Raw genomic sequence first — 15,938 nt, 5'->3', positions numbered from 1 at the left:
AGTATATGCATACATATGCTAGTCTATTTAGCCTTTTTCTAATATATATATATATATATATATATATATATATATATATATATATATATATATATATATATATATATATATATAAACCAACCTATTTAACATATCTCTAATATACATGAAAACATAGACCGACCTATAAGTTTGATAGGCTTTTTAAATAGCCTAAGTCTGACCCATTTAATAAAATAGATTTTTTAAAAAGTTTAAGTTAGACCTCTTTATTAAATAAGTTTGACCTGTCCTGACCTTAAGTAGGTTATGAAAGAGTGAGAAAATATTTTATTATTTTTTAATTAATTAAAATGTTAGGATTGAACGTCTATAAAAGAATTTCTTATTTCTATATTTATCTAAAAAATTTCCATAAATGAATACACTTTTGAATAGTAGAATTTTCCTCAAATCTAAATGGTGCTTAATGAATGAATCGATAGGGGAATTAAGCAGAAGTGTTAAAAAGAAAAATGGAGAGAAGAAAACCGAAAGCAGTTTTCATGGCGTTCGGTACTCAAGGCGATGTCTACCCTCTTGCTGTATGTAATTTTCCTTCTCCTTCTGTTTCTTACTCTGCTTTTTTTTTTTTTTTTTTTAATTTTAATTTCCGTCAATAATCAAGGTTAAAGGGGTAGGTTTTTTTCATTAATTTCCGAAAATGCCTCTCTTGCACGGTCTGAATTTTAAAATCCGGACGCACCAAATGCACAAATATTTATTTTCCAGGTGTCCGAATTTTGAAATCGGGACTCCCCGAAAATTTAAGGGTTTGAGAGTAATACTAAAGGTGCAATTGTGTTGATTTCAGGCCATAGCAGCAGCTTTTGCTACTGATCAGAAACAATACAATGTCATTCTAATAACTCATTCAGCACACCAGGTTTGCATTACAACAATTTTGCAGTTCTGCTATTAGTCAGATACTTGAACAAAATATTTTCCTTGCAGAGCTTAAGTTCTCACTTGGGTGAAAAAAACGTTGAGTTTTGCGCAGTTTCATCGCCTCCGGTTCTTTCTTCTGATCAGAGTAATGATATTGAAGGTTTGAGCTCTCTAGTTCTTTCTACTCAGAAAATGTGGAGAGCTATTATTAGATGAGAATCTGTAGTTCTAATGGGTCTTTTATTTTATCAGGGGAAGCATCGTTTTTATTGCAGAAAAAGAAAATTACCAGAAATCATAGAAGGGAATGTTTTTCTCTAATTGAAAGGATATTTGGAGATGACCCAAGCTTGGATGGCGATCTTATTGTGATAAATTTCTTTGCTTTGGTACTCAGATTTAGAGATTTCCGTTTTTTTATTAGATGAGAATCTATAGTTCTAATGGGTCTTTTATTATAGAAATAGCTTATACATAAGCGCTTATCATGAAAAGCAATTGGCTATATGCTGATAAGTAAACTGCTTATCCAGATAGGGCCTAAGTGGAATATTCTTTTGAACTAATGGAATTCCTGAACTGCTATGTATGTATGTATGTAATCCACTTGCTTATCACACATAAACGGTATTTGATTCCGCTATATGGTTAAGTGATCTAGTGTCTGAAGAGATATTTATTCATGATTGTTCAGGAAGGATGGAGTCTTGCAGAATGTTATTCTATCCGCTGCATTGTAGCTGCACCTTATGTTGTTCCATACAGGTACTCAACAAGTTCATTTCCTTTATGCATTATCAACTATAAATGGATTTGAATACAACTATGCTTATTTTGTGGTGTGGGGAGAAAGTGACACTCTTACAAGAGCATATTACTCTTCAGTTTCTCCTAACATTTGAATTTACGTTGTCGCATCTAGTTGATGATTGAATTCAATTTTTGAACCTACTTTACGAACACATATCGGTATTTTAATCATCGATTTACTGTGCAGTGCACCTGCAACATTTGAAAGGCAATTCCAAAGAGAATTTCCTCTTCTGTATAAATATCTTATTGAAGCTCCTGCTGGTAAGGTATTTCTTTAGTTTCTACGTTCTAATGTTTTTTATTTTTTGTTTTGAAACACGCTGCATCAAGCAATTATGTTTATTTTCCTACTTAACATACACTATTCCCTTTATAAAAGACAAACCATGATGTAAAATAAAGATTAAAATTTTCCAACCATATTGTTTCCCTGAAGGTTTGCTGGAAGGATGTGGATCATTGGATGTGGCCCCTTTTCACAGAAAATTCGGGATCATGGAGAAATGATGACTTACATTTGAGTCCATGTCCCTTTACTGTTAGTGTTTCCAAGTTTTTTTTTTCCAACTTCATCTAATAAAATTAATTTATGGAAACATGTTTGTGCTTTAAACAATGTCTGTGCCACATGATTTAAGTTGCTTTAGGCACGTATGTTTGAAGAGGAGTTTGATGCACTCGTATTCTATGGAACTCAGATCTCAGATGAGCACTCTTTTTTTTCTTTTTTTTATTTTATTTTATTGATTTCAGGATCCAGTTACAGGCATTCCTACTTGGTATGATAGGCCACAATCTCCTCTTGTGATGTAAGTAGCGGATTCTGAATGCTAAAATTGCTTTCAATGAAGTTAGTTTTTCAATGAAGTTCTGTCACGGTACTTACAGAACAGCTCTATATCGATATTTTTGGCTAAATATTTCATGCCTTATTTGTGCGCCAAGCTAGATCCAATTTGTTTGGATTTTGGAATTGGTGTATTTTATGGTTTGAGTTTGATGTATTTTACAATGATTTTTTTAAGTGTTTTAAAATCAATTAAATGGTCACTGAGCATTTTTTTCTTCTGTTTTGGTTGTAAAATCAATTAAAACTCTTGATAAAGAATTCTTTTTGATGCAACTTAACTATAGCATGTTTTTTTATTTAGATTTAGACAATTGTGATCACATAAATAAATTTACAGTCTTTTGCATTGACATCCAATACTAGGTCTACTTTTATCACCGACTTGTGCACTTAACAGGTATGGCTTTAGTAAAGAAGTTGTCGAATGTCCGGGTATGTTCTTTTGACTTTGATAGAAATTCTTTTACTATATGCCCTTGCTGTATATAGAATAGAATTAATGTTCCTTTTTCTATGTATAGCTTAGATTCTCTTTATAGTGGTTGACTAGATTCAAGTACATATACATCTAGAGAAGTCATCTTTAAGGAAAGTCACAAATCATACTACAACAACAACCAAGCCTTATCCCACTAAGTAGGGTCGGCTACATGAATCAAATTCTGCTATAATGTTCAATTCCAAGACCATGTTTCTATCCAATTCGTTAATATCGAGATCTTTTTTAATAGCTTCTCTTATAGTTTTTTTAGGTCTTCCTCTACCTCTAGTTGTATGACTCCTCTCCTTACAACCAAATCTACATGTCTTCTCTCTACATGCCCAAATCACCTAAGCCTATTTTCCACCATCTTTTCTACTCCATGTCACAAATTATAAATAGAAAAATGCAGAATTAAGTCATGGCTTTTTTCTATCTGCGAACTGATTAGCTCATAATTTCACAAAGTCTTGTATACATTAATCCCTAAAGTTGAGGGATTTAGGTATTTGAATTGTGAATAGTGTATCTTTATACCATAAAGTTCTGAGAACGTTTCCCTCAAATAACCCAAACATTTCAAGTCTATAGTATACATTTTGTTTTAGGGAAAGTCTCTAGTATTCTTGATTTTAGATGATTAGTTTTATCACTTGATTCATTTGAATGCATTTACAGCATATTGGCCATCAAGAGTGCGGGTTTGTGGTTTTTGGTTCCTTCCTATTGAATGGCAGTTTACATGTACAAAATGCAGAGAAACATTGTCATATGATTCATCAGGACATAAATATGAAAAAGATGACTTATGTCCCCGTCATTTAGAGTTGCAAAATTTCTTAAAGGCTACCCCGATTTTCATTGGGTTGAGTGCTATTGGAAGGTACATCTTGTTTCAATTTTTTGTCAAATATTGTAAGACATTAAGCTGATTTTAAACCTTTCTTTTCACTTCTTTACTTGCAGCATGGGTTTTCTAAAAGATCCTCATTCATTTATCAGTGTTCTTCAGGAGGTCCTGAGCACCACAAATTATAAATTTATTCTCTTTACAGGTGGATATGAACCTTTAGAGTCGGTGGTTCGCGCAATTGCTACCGAAGCAAAATTAGACCAGAATAGTTGGAGTGAAGATTGTATCTCTCTTTATAATGGCCAGTTGTTTTGTTTTTTTAGGTGAGTTTTCTCTAGTTACTTGTACAAACTTAAAGCAAATGCTAGTTTATTAGCCTCCCTTTTTATATATCATAGAATGATATATTTTTATATAATATATACAGTTCCGTACCATATGGTTGGCTTTTCCCAAAATGTGCGGCTGTGATTCACCATGGAGGAAGGTAGGAGAATTTGTATTTTGATCTGCTGATTGTTCTGATATTATCATTAAATTGAATCGAAGTATTCAAAAGATATGCTTTCTAATAGATGTTTTTTGTATCGAATGATTGTCTCTAATCAGTGGAACTACTGCTGCTGCATTACAGGCAGGCACCCCACAGGTTAGTAATAGAAGGTGATTCTCCTATTTGGTTTTATTTATGGTTGCATAAATATTCTTTTAATTCTATGAATATCTTTTACGTTAAATATGTTTTTAACTTCTATAAAATCACGAAGTTTGTAGTTTAGTTCTTACCAAGTTTTTACTCTGTTTTAGTCTTCACCTTTAAGATTTTGCATGCTTTTGTAAAAGATAACGACTAAAATGGAATAAATTTCAAGTCGGTATCACATATCAGAGTTCACATCCTGAGGGCTGATAACCCTAGTTTTCTTTTTTCTGCTAGTCTTTCCCTGACAACTTTCGCCGTCGAAACCCCCATTGAAAGAAGTGCCGCTTACTGACCTGCATCCATTCAAATGGAATAAATTTCAAGTTGGTATAAGAGTTCACATCCTGAGGGCTGATAACCCTAGTTTTCTTTTTTCTGCTAGTCTTTCCCCGACAATTTTCGCCGTCGAAACCCCCATTGATAGAAAGGCCGCTTACTGACCTGCATCCATTCAAAGAACACCGGCAAAGAGCCTGCCTCACGGTTACACAGCCTCTTGACCTTTACAGTGCATGAGGTCAACGCGCCACCGTTTGCGACTTTGTTTCCACACCGCTTGTCCTGTTCAGTTGGTCTCGACTATTTTCAGTTTATAACATCTGTTGTTTGCACTACTATATATTCTTCAAATATAATTCATCGCTGTCTGGGTTATTCAAATTTAAACGAGTTGAAGAAAATAGTTGCCAGTTGCTCTCGTTTGAAGTTGCAGAAACATGTTTGGTCTACCTTCTTAAGTCAAGGTCACCATTACAAGAATTCTCGCATTGTTGTCTTAGTATCTAGAAAACAAAGTACCTCATTCTTTATTACCTGATTAGCCTCTCCTCAAAGTCTCTCCCCATGTCTTTGGTTCTACTTGTTTTGTTCGTAATCTTGCTCAAGGTCTTGATAAATTGAAGGCTCATCCTATCAAGTGCACCTTGTATTTTTTGTCTAGACTACGATGCCTCTTTATCTCTATTTGCAAAGATGGTCTAGTCCCGTTTTTCTTATCTATGGTAGCTATGCACAATTGTATTAAAAAATGCTTTCTTACATGTTGATTTTGCCGACAATGTCTACATGTCGAAGGTTGGCAGGGATGCTGAACTACCTTAATATATGACTAGACCTGACACATCCTTTGTTGTTAGTGTCACGAGTCAATTCCTTGCTTTTTCTTGTGACACTCATTGGGACGTAGTGATGCGAATCTTGAGGGTTAGTTTATTAGAACAGGACTCACACTCATGTTGTTGCATATACTGATTAAAGTTTGATTGAATGTCCTAGAGATCTTTGTTCAACATTTGGTTATTTTGTTGTGGTAGGGAATCTTTTTTCTTCGAAATTCAAGAAGAGACTGGTATCGAGCTATTACTTTCACTACATGTGAACTTATTTTGCAAGTCTGAGTCAGTGAGTCTTATTTGTGATAACCGTCCAGTTCTATATTTTCAGTCGCAGAAAACTCGATGATATCTCAGAAAACAATATAAGTTAAGTTTTGCAAGCTTAATGCATGATATAAATGCACCAGCAAGAGGGAGAGTGTTGAGATACTTTCTCTGAATCTGCTTTCCTTTGTTTATATTATTGTTTATATTATGGCTCTGTTTGGTAAGGCATAATTTTGAGCTTATGTCTTATAGCTTATAACTTACAAGCTCATATGACAATTTAGACTTATTTGATAACGGTCTTTTCATCACTAGCTTATAGCTTATTTTACTAGCTTATAGCTTATATTCTAGACGCTATTTCAAATAGTGTTTTAGCTTATAGCTTATTATTTTTTTTTCCTTTTTTATCTTTATTATTTTATCATAAACTCATTTTTATCCTTTATAATTTATTTTAATTTCAAATTAAATAATTATATATTAAATATCTTTTGACATTTTACATTTATAAGTTACTTGAACCGCTAATTTTACCAAAGACTTCAATTAGCTTATCAATTATCAATCTCAACCATCAACCATAAGCTATAAGCTATCAGTCATCAACCATCAGCTATAACCTATCCGCTAGCTTATCAGTCAAACGCTATTTTTACCAAACAGACCCTATGTGTATATAGTTGTGATTGTTTAGTAATTAGGTAGATATAGGTTCGTATTCTTATCCCTATCATTAAGGAATATTGATTATAATACTATTGCTATTGTGAGAATAAGTGAAATATTTTGTGGTTACTAAATATGGAATAATCTAAAGGTGGAAAGTGCAAAGAATAATGCAAAGGAAAGTTTACTCTGGAATAAGAATAATAATAGGAAAGAGATTCCAAGAGAGGTTTACAATTGTTTGAAGTATTGTTCACTCAATTTTTAGTATGTACGTTACTATAAATTATTCAGAAGTTTAGTAGTTTATATATCACAACAAAAACAAATAGAGTGTAACAAAGTGAGTTTATTAATCATAACTTCAGTTTTTTTTAGATATTTTATTTCTTCATACAAGTTTATTATTCTAGCTACGCTATTTCGTGTTCAACTTTAGTGAGGCCTATTTATATTATTCTATTAGAAGTCTATTTTTCCGCTGCTACCAACAATTGGCATCAGAGCCAGAAATGACTTTTTCTAGTGGATCGGTCAAGGTCGGCAAATATGAAATTGAAAAGTTCAATGGGAAAAATGATTTTTTCTATTGGAGGATGCAAATGAAAAATTTGCATTAATATTTGCACTTTCCATCTTTAGATTATTCCATACTCCCTCTGTCCCACAATGAGTGCCCTATTTGGAATAAAATAGACTTATTTCAATTTCCAATATACTTTTTCCAATTCTATCCTCTAATGAATAAAAATTTCATCATTTCCAATAAAGGGTACTAAAGTAAAAAACATTATTCTCTCTCTTACTTTTATACACTTTTCTTAATCTGTGTGAAATGGTGGGTCGAGTCACTCATTATGTGATGGAGGGAGTATTTAGTAAGCACTAAATATTTCACTAATTCCGCTACTTCCAACGGTAATAAATTGATAAGGCTCAAGATTAACCTCCCAAGCAGTTCAAATCTATATTTGTTCCAGTTTCAAAAATTAGTATTTTATAGGGACTAACTTTTAGCCTGCCTTAACTTTTCCAACTGAGTAAAATTCTGTCACCGCTTTTTGAATGTGTCTTTTTGCAAACTTGCAGGTAGTGTGCCCTTTTGTGCTAGATCAGTTTTATTGGGCCGAAAGAATGCATTGGCTCGGTGTTTCACCTGAACCGCTCAGTAGAAATCATTTGCTTCCTGATAAAAACGATGACAGAAGTATCCAGGAAGCTGCACATGTACTATCACTTGCAATACATGATGCATTATCGTCGAGAGTGAAAACACGGGCTGTAGAAATTGCTGAAAAAATAATTCTTGAGGTAATAACCATTCTTAAACTACATGGTTATTTTATTTAGATGTGAGTGATTATACTACGTTTTATCTCATACACAACCCTTCAACTTGCAGGATGGTGTATCTGAAGCAATTAAGTACCTCAAGGAAGAGCTGAGTTTGAATTGAGATATTCAAAGCAATCAACATGTTCGAAAAATTCACTCCTACGTTTTTTCCCCTTAAGTCAAATTCATTGTGAATGTGTATATTAAACGTTTCGGAAATGATTGTGCGCGCATTCATTCTGTTTAAGTGTAGCTATCATGTTGCATGTTTACATTGTACAAATTTGGGTGTATTTTGTGATGTTTTTGCGTGAGAAGAATCAAAAGGAGATGAATGCTAGAGATAGTGTAAGAATTTTCCAACCGAATTTAGACATAAAGAGGGTGAGAATATGCACAAGAGTTAAGTTACATATATTCACTTCTACATTCATGTTAGAACAAATTCTAATTAGTTATACTATTCATCCTAAAATACCTATAAAAACTACAATTTCATTAATATACAAATTATCATCTTTAAATTGATATATAATATTTTTGTATTTTATTGGAGATATAAATTTAGTTATAAGTTGTTATTCAGCAGGGTGTATAAATAGAAAATGGTATCTACTTTAAAGAATTTTTCTGCTACATTTTTTTGATTTCAGATTTGAATCTAGTATCGATTTTGACTTTGTTTACGTGTTTGGATCTAGTTTATATTTTTTTCCTTCTAGTTTCTACCTTTAAGTTCATTGTAATTGATGAGTTAAAAGTATGATTCTTGTTAATTTTTGTTTGTGATTTTGCTTGCTTTTTCTGATATGTCAAATTCGTTTTGCTTTTGTCTTGAGATTCTTAGGATCCGGTTTTGCAATTATTGCGATTCCGATTGTTTTCGATTCATGTCTCATCCTTGTGAAATCTTTGAGTAAAATGAATTTGTTTGACCTTGGAGTTGGGGATCTATACAATTCTTTCAATAGTGAAGACAATTTTGAAATTTCATTTATACAGTTCATCAGCTTTTTTAAGATTGACATATTCTTGAAATTTTTTTTATACAAGAGATACTCGTCACTTACTCTTTTTAAGTGTCATTTTTGACTTTTTACATACTTCATCCGTCTCATAATAAGTGTCTTATTTCAACTCTGCACGGTTTTAAAAAAATATTAGATGTGCTGGTTTTAATGATAAAATTAATGTAATTTACTAAATACTCTTATTTATTTAAGATAGTGGAGTAGTTGAAGAGCGTGAAAGTTAATAAATAAGGGTATAGTAGTAGAAAAAAATACAGTATGTTGTATTGACATTCAAAAGAGATATTTATTTTGAGACATAGAAAAAATGCAAATGACACACTTATTATGAGACAGAGGGAGTACCAATAAAGTTAATGATTGTTACTTTTCAAGCAATAACTTTTCTTTTATCTATAATACCCTTAATTTTTTATTTTCTTAACTTACTTTTTTTCTCTCTATAATAAATAATTAAGGGTAATTTTGACAACTATCATCAACACTGCTTTAAACTTTAAAAACGACAATTAAAAAAAAAACATAATTTAGTATTGTTTATGTTTTATTCATTCTCCAATCTTGTGTACCTTTTGAGGATTTATCTTGGAACCCTTAGTTTGACTTGGCACCCCCTGATTTTCCATAATATTCGTGTCAAAATTTTATCAAAAAGTCAGAACAAAAAATCTGGTAGAACAAGCGAACTATTCAGTAGAAATAAAAAAATCCGATAGTGTATATAAAAAATATGGTATACCGTTAATTTAAAAATGTTCGGTTGGGATTTTGTCGATAGTTTTGTACAACTGTGATTGCACCTACTGTTTTGTGTGGTCTAGAAAGAATAAATAACGATCATGTGATGTCACTATTTGTTTAAAGTCGAAGTGTACTTCAACGGGTTGAAAGCTCTTGTTGAGTTTGGACTTTTAGAGGACATGGCATGTCTCGCTCTTCTGATATCTAAATTGAATGATATGTTGCCACAAACTAAAAACAGAAATGAGAGTAAGATCGATTTTCTTGCACCATAGACTGATACTAATGGAACAATGAAATACCATAGGCTAATTAAGGGATCATTTGAATTGATGTGACAATTTCTAGATTCGTAGACAACATAATCAAGATGTTGAAACATTCAGAATCATTTGATAACGTTTGAGTTTTCTTATTTATTATTGTTTTGTTATGTAATTGTCTATCTAAGTTATGTAACTGTTTGTCAAATGTTAAGTTATGAATAATGAAAGTGCCAAAACGTTATATAACAAAATGTGTTGCGCAAATGTTTGAGTAATACTACTAATACAAAATGATAATAAGGTCTAAATAGGTCTCCACGGGCTAAGTGTGCTGCCTGCGATGCCAAATTATAAACCTCACCATTTGGGTTTATTAAATCCATGAGCTTATCCATAATGACTGCTATCATCTGTAGACACTAAGTGTAATCCGCACCATGGAGGCGGCGACATGTCATCAGAAGGTCCCCCAACATGAGAAGATCTAACATCATTTCCATGCTACCCAAGCAGGATGATGCATGGTGTGATATAGTAAGGTACCACTCCAATTACCCATCCACATACTATGTAGGGAACATAGCCTCAACTGCACGGTCTCTAATTGTTAGAAAAAAGTTTGGTTCTACATCCTTGAAATAGTTTTGACGATAACAAACACATATTTATAATAAGAACATATATGCTCCCTAATCGGTTATTTGTGTTTCAGAAGTTATGAAGCAGAAAACGAAGCAGAAGGCTGCATTGAAGGAAGCTTATAAGAAGAAGAAAGTCTGAACTTTAGTCTCTCAGAATCAGGAGGCTTCATCAAGAGAGAGGTTTACAAGAATAAGAAGATCTAATCTATGAAGGAAGGTTATAAGAACAAGAAGTTCTGATGACTTTGAAGGAAGTCTACAACAACAAGAAGTATTTGCCACTTGATCTCCGTTCTAAGAAGATCATGTTCTGAAAGTCACTACAACAAGCTCTCCAAGATCGAAGTAGTAAGGCTGTCGATTGCTTGGGTTCTGATTGTGATTTCTCAGAAGCAGAAGTTCTGATAAAGCTCTGATAAGGAAAACGCTTCTTGCACCAAACGCTAACGTAATGCTCTGATACATTATATTCTGATACTTAGTTCCGTTATAAGTCATTAAATTCAAGATATTCTATTAACGTCTGGATCATCAATTTTATGGAAAGAGTCTCTATCTTTGGGAAGGTCTTAAATTATATTATTTCAACATTCCAAAAGTGAAAAGTGTGTCTCTCAAACGGTTCAAAAGCTTCACTATATATTGAAGACACTACTGAAGTTAAAAAAGAGAATACTCATGCACAAGCTATCTCAAAAAAGGCTCTCAAATTTCTATTCATTCTCTTATTACTTTTTGTGCATTGTTATTAAACATCGTGTATACATCACAGTTGTGATACAGCTTATTAGAAGCATATTTGTAAACACATAAGATGGAACTATTCTATTTAATGGAAAAAGGAAAGACAACATTTACAAGATAAAACTCTCTAAACTGAAAAGTCACAATGTAAAATGTCTAATGTCTGTTAACGATGAGCAATGGGTCTGACATAGAAGATTAGGGCATGTTAGTATGAGAAGGATATCTCAAATTAACAAACTCAATCTGGTCAGAGGACTTCCTAACCTGAAGTTCAGCTCAGATGCTCTGTGTGAAGCATGTCAGAAAGACAAAATTGCAAAACCTCTTTTTAAATCTAAATATGTTGTCTCTACCTTTAGACTATTAGAACTTCTTCATATAGATCTGTTTGAACCAGTAAAAACTTCTTCAATCAGCGGAAAGAAGTATGGATTAGTGATCGTAGATGACTATAGTAGATGAACATGGGTAAAGTTCTTAAGACATAAGGATGAGTCACACACTGTGTTCTCAAACTTCTACAACTAAGTTCAAAATGAAAAAGAGTTTAGAATTGTTAAAGTCAGAAGTGATCATGGTGGAGAGTTTGAAAATCATCGATTTGAAAAACTCTTCAATGAACAAGGCATTTCTCATTATTTCTCCTACCCTAGAACTCCTTAACAAAACGGAGTTGTAGAATGCAAGAATAGAACTCTACAAGAAATGACCAAAACCATGATCAACGAGACCAACATGGCTAAACACTTCTGGGCAGAAGCAGTTAACACAACGTGCTACATTCAAAATAGAATCTCTATAAGACCTATTCTAGATAATACTCCCTATGAATTGTGGAAGAATAGGAAACCCAACATCTCTAATCTGTTACTTTCATCCATTTGGTTGTACGTGTTTTACACTAAACACTAAAGATCATTTGAACAAGTTTGATTCTAAGGCACAAAAATGTTTAATGTTAGGATATTCTGAACGCTCAAAAGGTTACAGGATATATAACACTGAAACACTTATTATGGAAGAATCTATAAATATAAGGTTTGATGATAAGCTTGGCTCTCAAAAGTCAAAGCAATGTGAATCTCTTGCAGATATAGAAGTTGACATTGCAGGTACTGAAGGTAGAACTTATGATAATAAAAGAATAGAAGTTCATCAAGTTATAGAAGAAGATGGAATATCACCTCCATCAACTTGTGAATAACCCACTCAGAAGAAACACTCCAGAAGCATCTTAGCACATCCTAAGGACAAAATTTTGGGAAAGGTTGACGACCCAATCAGAACAAGATCCTCATTCAAAAACACTGAAGAATCTCTCATGGGATTAGTATCTCTGATTGAACCAACGTCCATAAACGAAGCTCTACTGGATAATGATTGGATACTTGCTATGCAAGATGAACTAAATCAATTCACTAGAAATAATGTGTGGGATTTAGTTCCTAAACCAAAAGGCTTCAACATTATCGGAACAAAATGGGTCTTTAGAAACAAACTGAATGAACAAGGAGAAGTAGTCAAAAACAAAGCACGACTGGTCGCACAAGGTTATAGTCAGCAAGAAGGGATAGACTATACAGAAACCTTTGGGCCAGTCTCCAGGTTAGAATCTATCAGACTCTTAATTTCATTTGCTGTCAATAATGACATAACTCTATATCAAATAGATGTCAAAAGTGCATTTCTAAATGGCTACATTGATGAAGAGGTCTATGTGCACCAACCCCCTGGTTTTGAAGATTCAAAACATCCAGAGTTTGTTTACAAACTCAAAAAAATTTGCTATATGGTCTAAAACAAGCTCCTAGAGCTTAGTATGAAAGACTAAGCAGCTTCCTTTTAGAAAATGGCTTTACCAGAGGGAAGGTGGACACTACCTTATTCTGCAAGTCATTTAAAAATGATATTCTGACTTTTCAAATCTATGTTAATGATATTATCTTTGGATCTATTAAAGCCTCCTTGGGCAAAGAATTTGCTAAGAATATACAGATAGAATTTGAAATGAGCATGATAGGCGAACTCAAGTTCTTTCTAGGAATTCAAATTAATCAAACTTCAGAAGGAACCTACATACACCAAACTAAGTATGTTAAAGAACTTCTGAAGAAATTTGATATGTATAAAAGTAAACCATCAAAACCCCCCCATGCATCCTACATGCATCCTTGAAAAAGAAGATGTAAGTAAGAAAGTAGAACAGAAGTTCTACAGAGGTATGATTGGCTCTCTTTTATATTTAACTGCATCACGACCATATATTCTCTACAGTGTCTGCTTATGTGCTATATTCCAATTAGATCCTAGAGAATCTCACTTAACAGCTGTTAAGCGAATTTTCAAGTATTTGAAAGGTACTACTAATCTTGGTTTATTTTATAGAAAATCCAAAGATTACAAATTAGTAGGTTACTGCAAAGCTGACTTTGCTGGGGACAGAATATAAAGAAAAAGTACTTCTGAAAGCTGCCAGTTTCTTAGAGAAAATTTAATCTCATGGTCCAGCAAAAAACAATCTACTATTACACTATCAAATGCTGAAGTTGAATACATATCCGCAGCTGGGTGCAGTACTCAGATGCTTTGGATGAAGAATCATCTTGAAGATTTTAATATATATGAGAGTAACATTCCTATCCTCTGTGATAATACTTCTGCTATTTGTCTTTCTAAGAACCATATTTTGCATTCCAGAGCTAAACATATAGAAATAAAACATCATTTCATTAGGGAATATACTCAGAAGGGGATCCTCTCTTTAAAATTTATCGATACAGACCACCAATGGGATGATATATTTACAAAGTCCCTTGCTGAAGATAGGTTTAATTTCATTATGAAGAATATCAGTATGAAATTATGTCCAGAATGAAAGATAAAATCTATATATTTGTGCTCTGTCGGTTGTCGCCTCTTTTGTGAACTTCTGATCATTTACATTTATAAGCCAGAAGATATGGATTTTCTAAGCTTATTTTAGGCAATTCACCATATCAAGTAGTTGTCAACTCAAGTTACCAAATCCCTTCAGAGGCTGAACACGTGGTCAGAATCTGAATGGTTTAGACAGTTGAGTTGCTATATTGAGGCTCGAGTCACATCGATAACTGTTGTTTAAAATCTTTTACGCTTCCCCTAATATCACTAATCATTATGCTATTTCCCTTGCGTGTTTCCAATTTTTTTCATCATTAAATGAACTCATGCAAATCCTGACATTAATTGCATCAAATTCTATATCTTTTTCTTCTTCTTTTTCCTCCTTTTATATATATATATATATATTCGTCTCCTTGTTAATCCTTAATCATTCCTTTAACCTAATCCTTTACCGCTCCTTAATCTTCTCTTCTCCGCCATGGATTCCCAACCTGCTCTTACCATCATCAAAGAAAAATACTTATGGCTTGCAAAAAGTCATGACCCCTTCATGGCTTGCTTAGAAAAACAAGGATGGAATGGTTATATTGCCATCCTTCGTGGTCCTATCTTCACCAATCTGGTGAAAAACTTCTGGATATGTGCTTCTGTCAGCAATGACAACCTCAGCATCTCATCCATCAACCATGGCATTCCTTTTACCATCATTGAATCATACATTGATGAAACCTTTGGCTGTCCTTCCAAACCAACTGGTGCATGTCTCACCACCTTTGATTACTGGAATGCATTTTCCATTCCAAATGATTTGAGCAAAACTTCCAGACGTGTTTTCAATGATACAAAATTTCTTTCTCCTTCTAAACAAGTCTTGTTACGATTTTCTCTCTCCAACTTGAATCCCCGAGGAAACTTTCATAGAATTTTGTCTTCTAGGGATCGTTTTCTCATTCATCGACTTGAAAAAGGACGCCCGATGAAACTCCATGCCATTATCTCTAGTCATCTGAGGGAATCTCTCTTGGTCTTCAGAAGCGGTCAGAACTTCCACATTCCTTATGGAAGAATTTTATCTGCTCTGTTTGAATCTGCTGGAGTAGTCAATATTCTATGAAACACAGAATTTCCGAACCATGATGATGTTCTCCTCTATGAGTGCTATGAAGCCTTTTCTTTTTAGTTGTAATTCCTTTTTGTGTGTAATTTTTTTGGCTCGGTTCCTTTGTAATTCCTTTATGAATGAAGTTTGTTTTTATTCTGATTGCATTTTTTTTATTATTGACAAAAGGGGGAGAACGTAGAATATTTTGAATTCATAGCAGTTTACCTGGACTAAGGCCTCAAACATTTCTATTTAACATGTTTGTTAAATCATTTATTAAAGAACAAGAAACTTATGGATTTATAAACTTCTTTCAAGGACACAAAATCAGGGAAGTATTTAAACTCAATCTTCTAATTATTAAACTCAGGGGAGTTTTTAACTAGGGGTGTTAATTATTTATTCAAAATATATGAGGTTTGTCATCATCAAACATGGGGAGATTGTTAGAACAAAGTTTGGTTCTACAAATTTGAAATAGTTTTGATGATAATAAACACATAATTTTAATAAGAACATATATGCTCCATAATCA

The 15,938-nt window shown here is 33.2% G+C and overlaps 1 protein-coding gene across 2 annotated transcripts; it reads left to right on the top strand.

Moving 5' to 3' along the window:
- Positions 1 to 402: 402 nt before the first annotated feature.
- LOC131594971 (sterol 3-beta-glucosyltransferase UGT80A2) lies at positions 403 to 8,332 on the top strand. 2 transcript variants are annotated; one of them, XM_058867181.1, is made up of 15 exons: positions 403 to 563; positions 833 to 904; positions 973 to 1,066; positions 1,159 to 1,295; positions 1,601 to 1,671; positions 1,904 to 1,985; positions 2,156 to 2,257; positions 2,473 to 2,528; positions 2,967 to 3,001; positions 3,729 to 3,933; positions 4,017 to 4,226; positions 4,331 to 4,390; positions 4,513 to 4,552; positions 7,747 to 7,968; positions 8,060 to 8,332. In XM_058867181.1, exons 1-15 carry the CDS (start codon positions 495 to 497, stop codon positions 8,111 to 8,113), a joined length of 1,509 nt encoding a protein of 502 aa, XP_058723164.1. In that variant the 5' UTR covers positions 403 to 494; the 3' UTR covers positions 8,114 to 8,332. The 2 variants fall into 2 exon arrangements, with proteins under 2 accessions (XP_058723164.1, XP_058723166.1); XM_058867183.1 differs by lacking the exon at positions 8,060 to 8,332 and having other exon boundaries at positions 4,513 to 4,566; positions 7,747 to 7,882.
- Positions 8,333 to 15,938: the final 7,606 nt, after the last annotated feature.

Source organism: Vicia villosa, linkage group LG4 (genome assembly GCF_029867415.1).
Source record: "Vicia villosa cultivar HV-30 ecotype Madison, WI linkage group LG4, Vvil1.0, whole genome shotgun sequence".
Lineage (NCBI taxonomy): Eukaryota > Viridiplantae > Streptophyta > Magnoliopsida > Fabales > Fabaceae > Vicia > Vicia villosa.
Note: the sequence above shows the minus strand (reverse complement) of the source record. Positions and strands in the feature narration are given on the sequence as shown.

Bases quoted from the DNA above. Each gene is read 5' to 3' on its own strand.
- LOC131594971 (XM_058867181.1), top strand. From the start codon at position 495: ATGGAGAGAAGAAAACCGAAAGCAGTTTTCATGGCGTTCGGTACTCAA. The intron at 1,672-1,903 runs GTACTCAACAAG...TTTACTGTGCAG, and splicing joins CCTTATGTTGTTCCATACAG to TGCACCTGCAACATTTGAAA. The intron at 2,529-2,966 runs GTAAGTAGCGGA...TGCACTTAACAG, and splicing joins CCACAATCTCCTCTTGTGAT to GTATGGCTTTAGTAAAGAAG.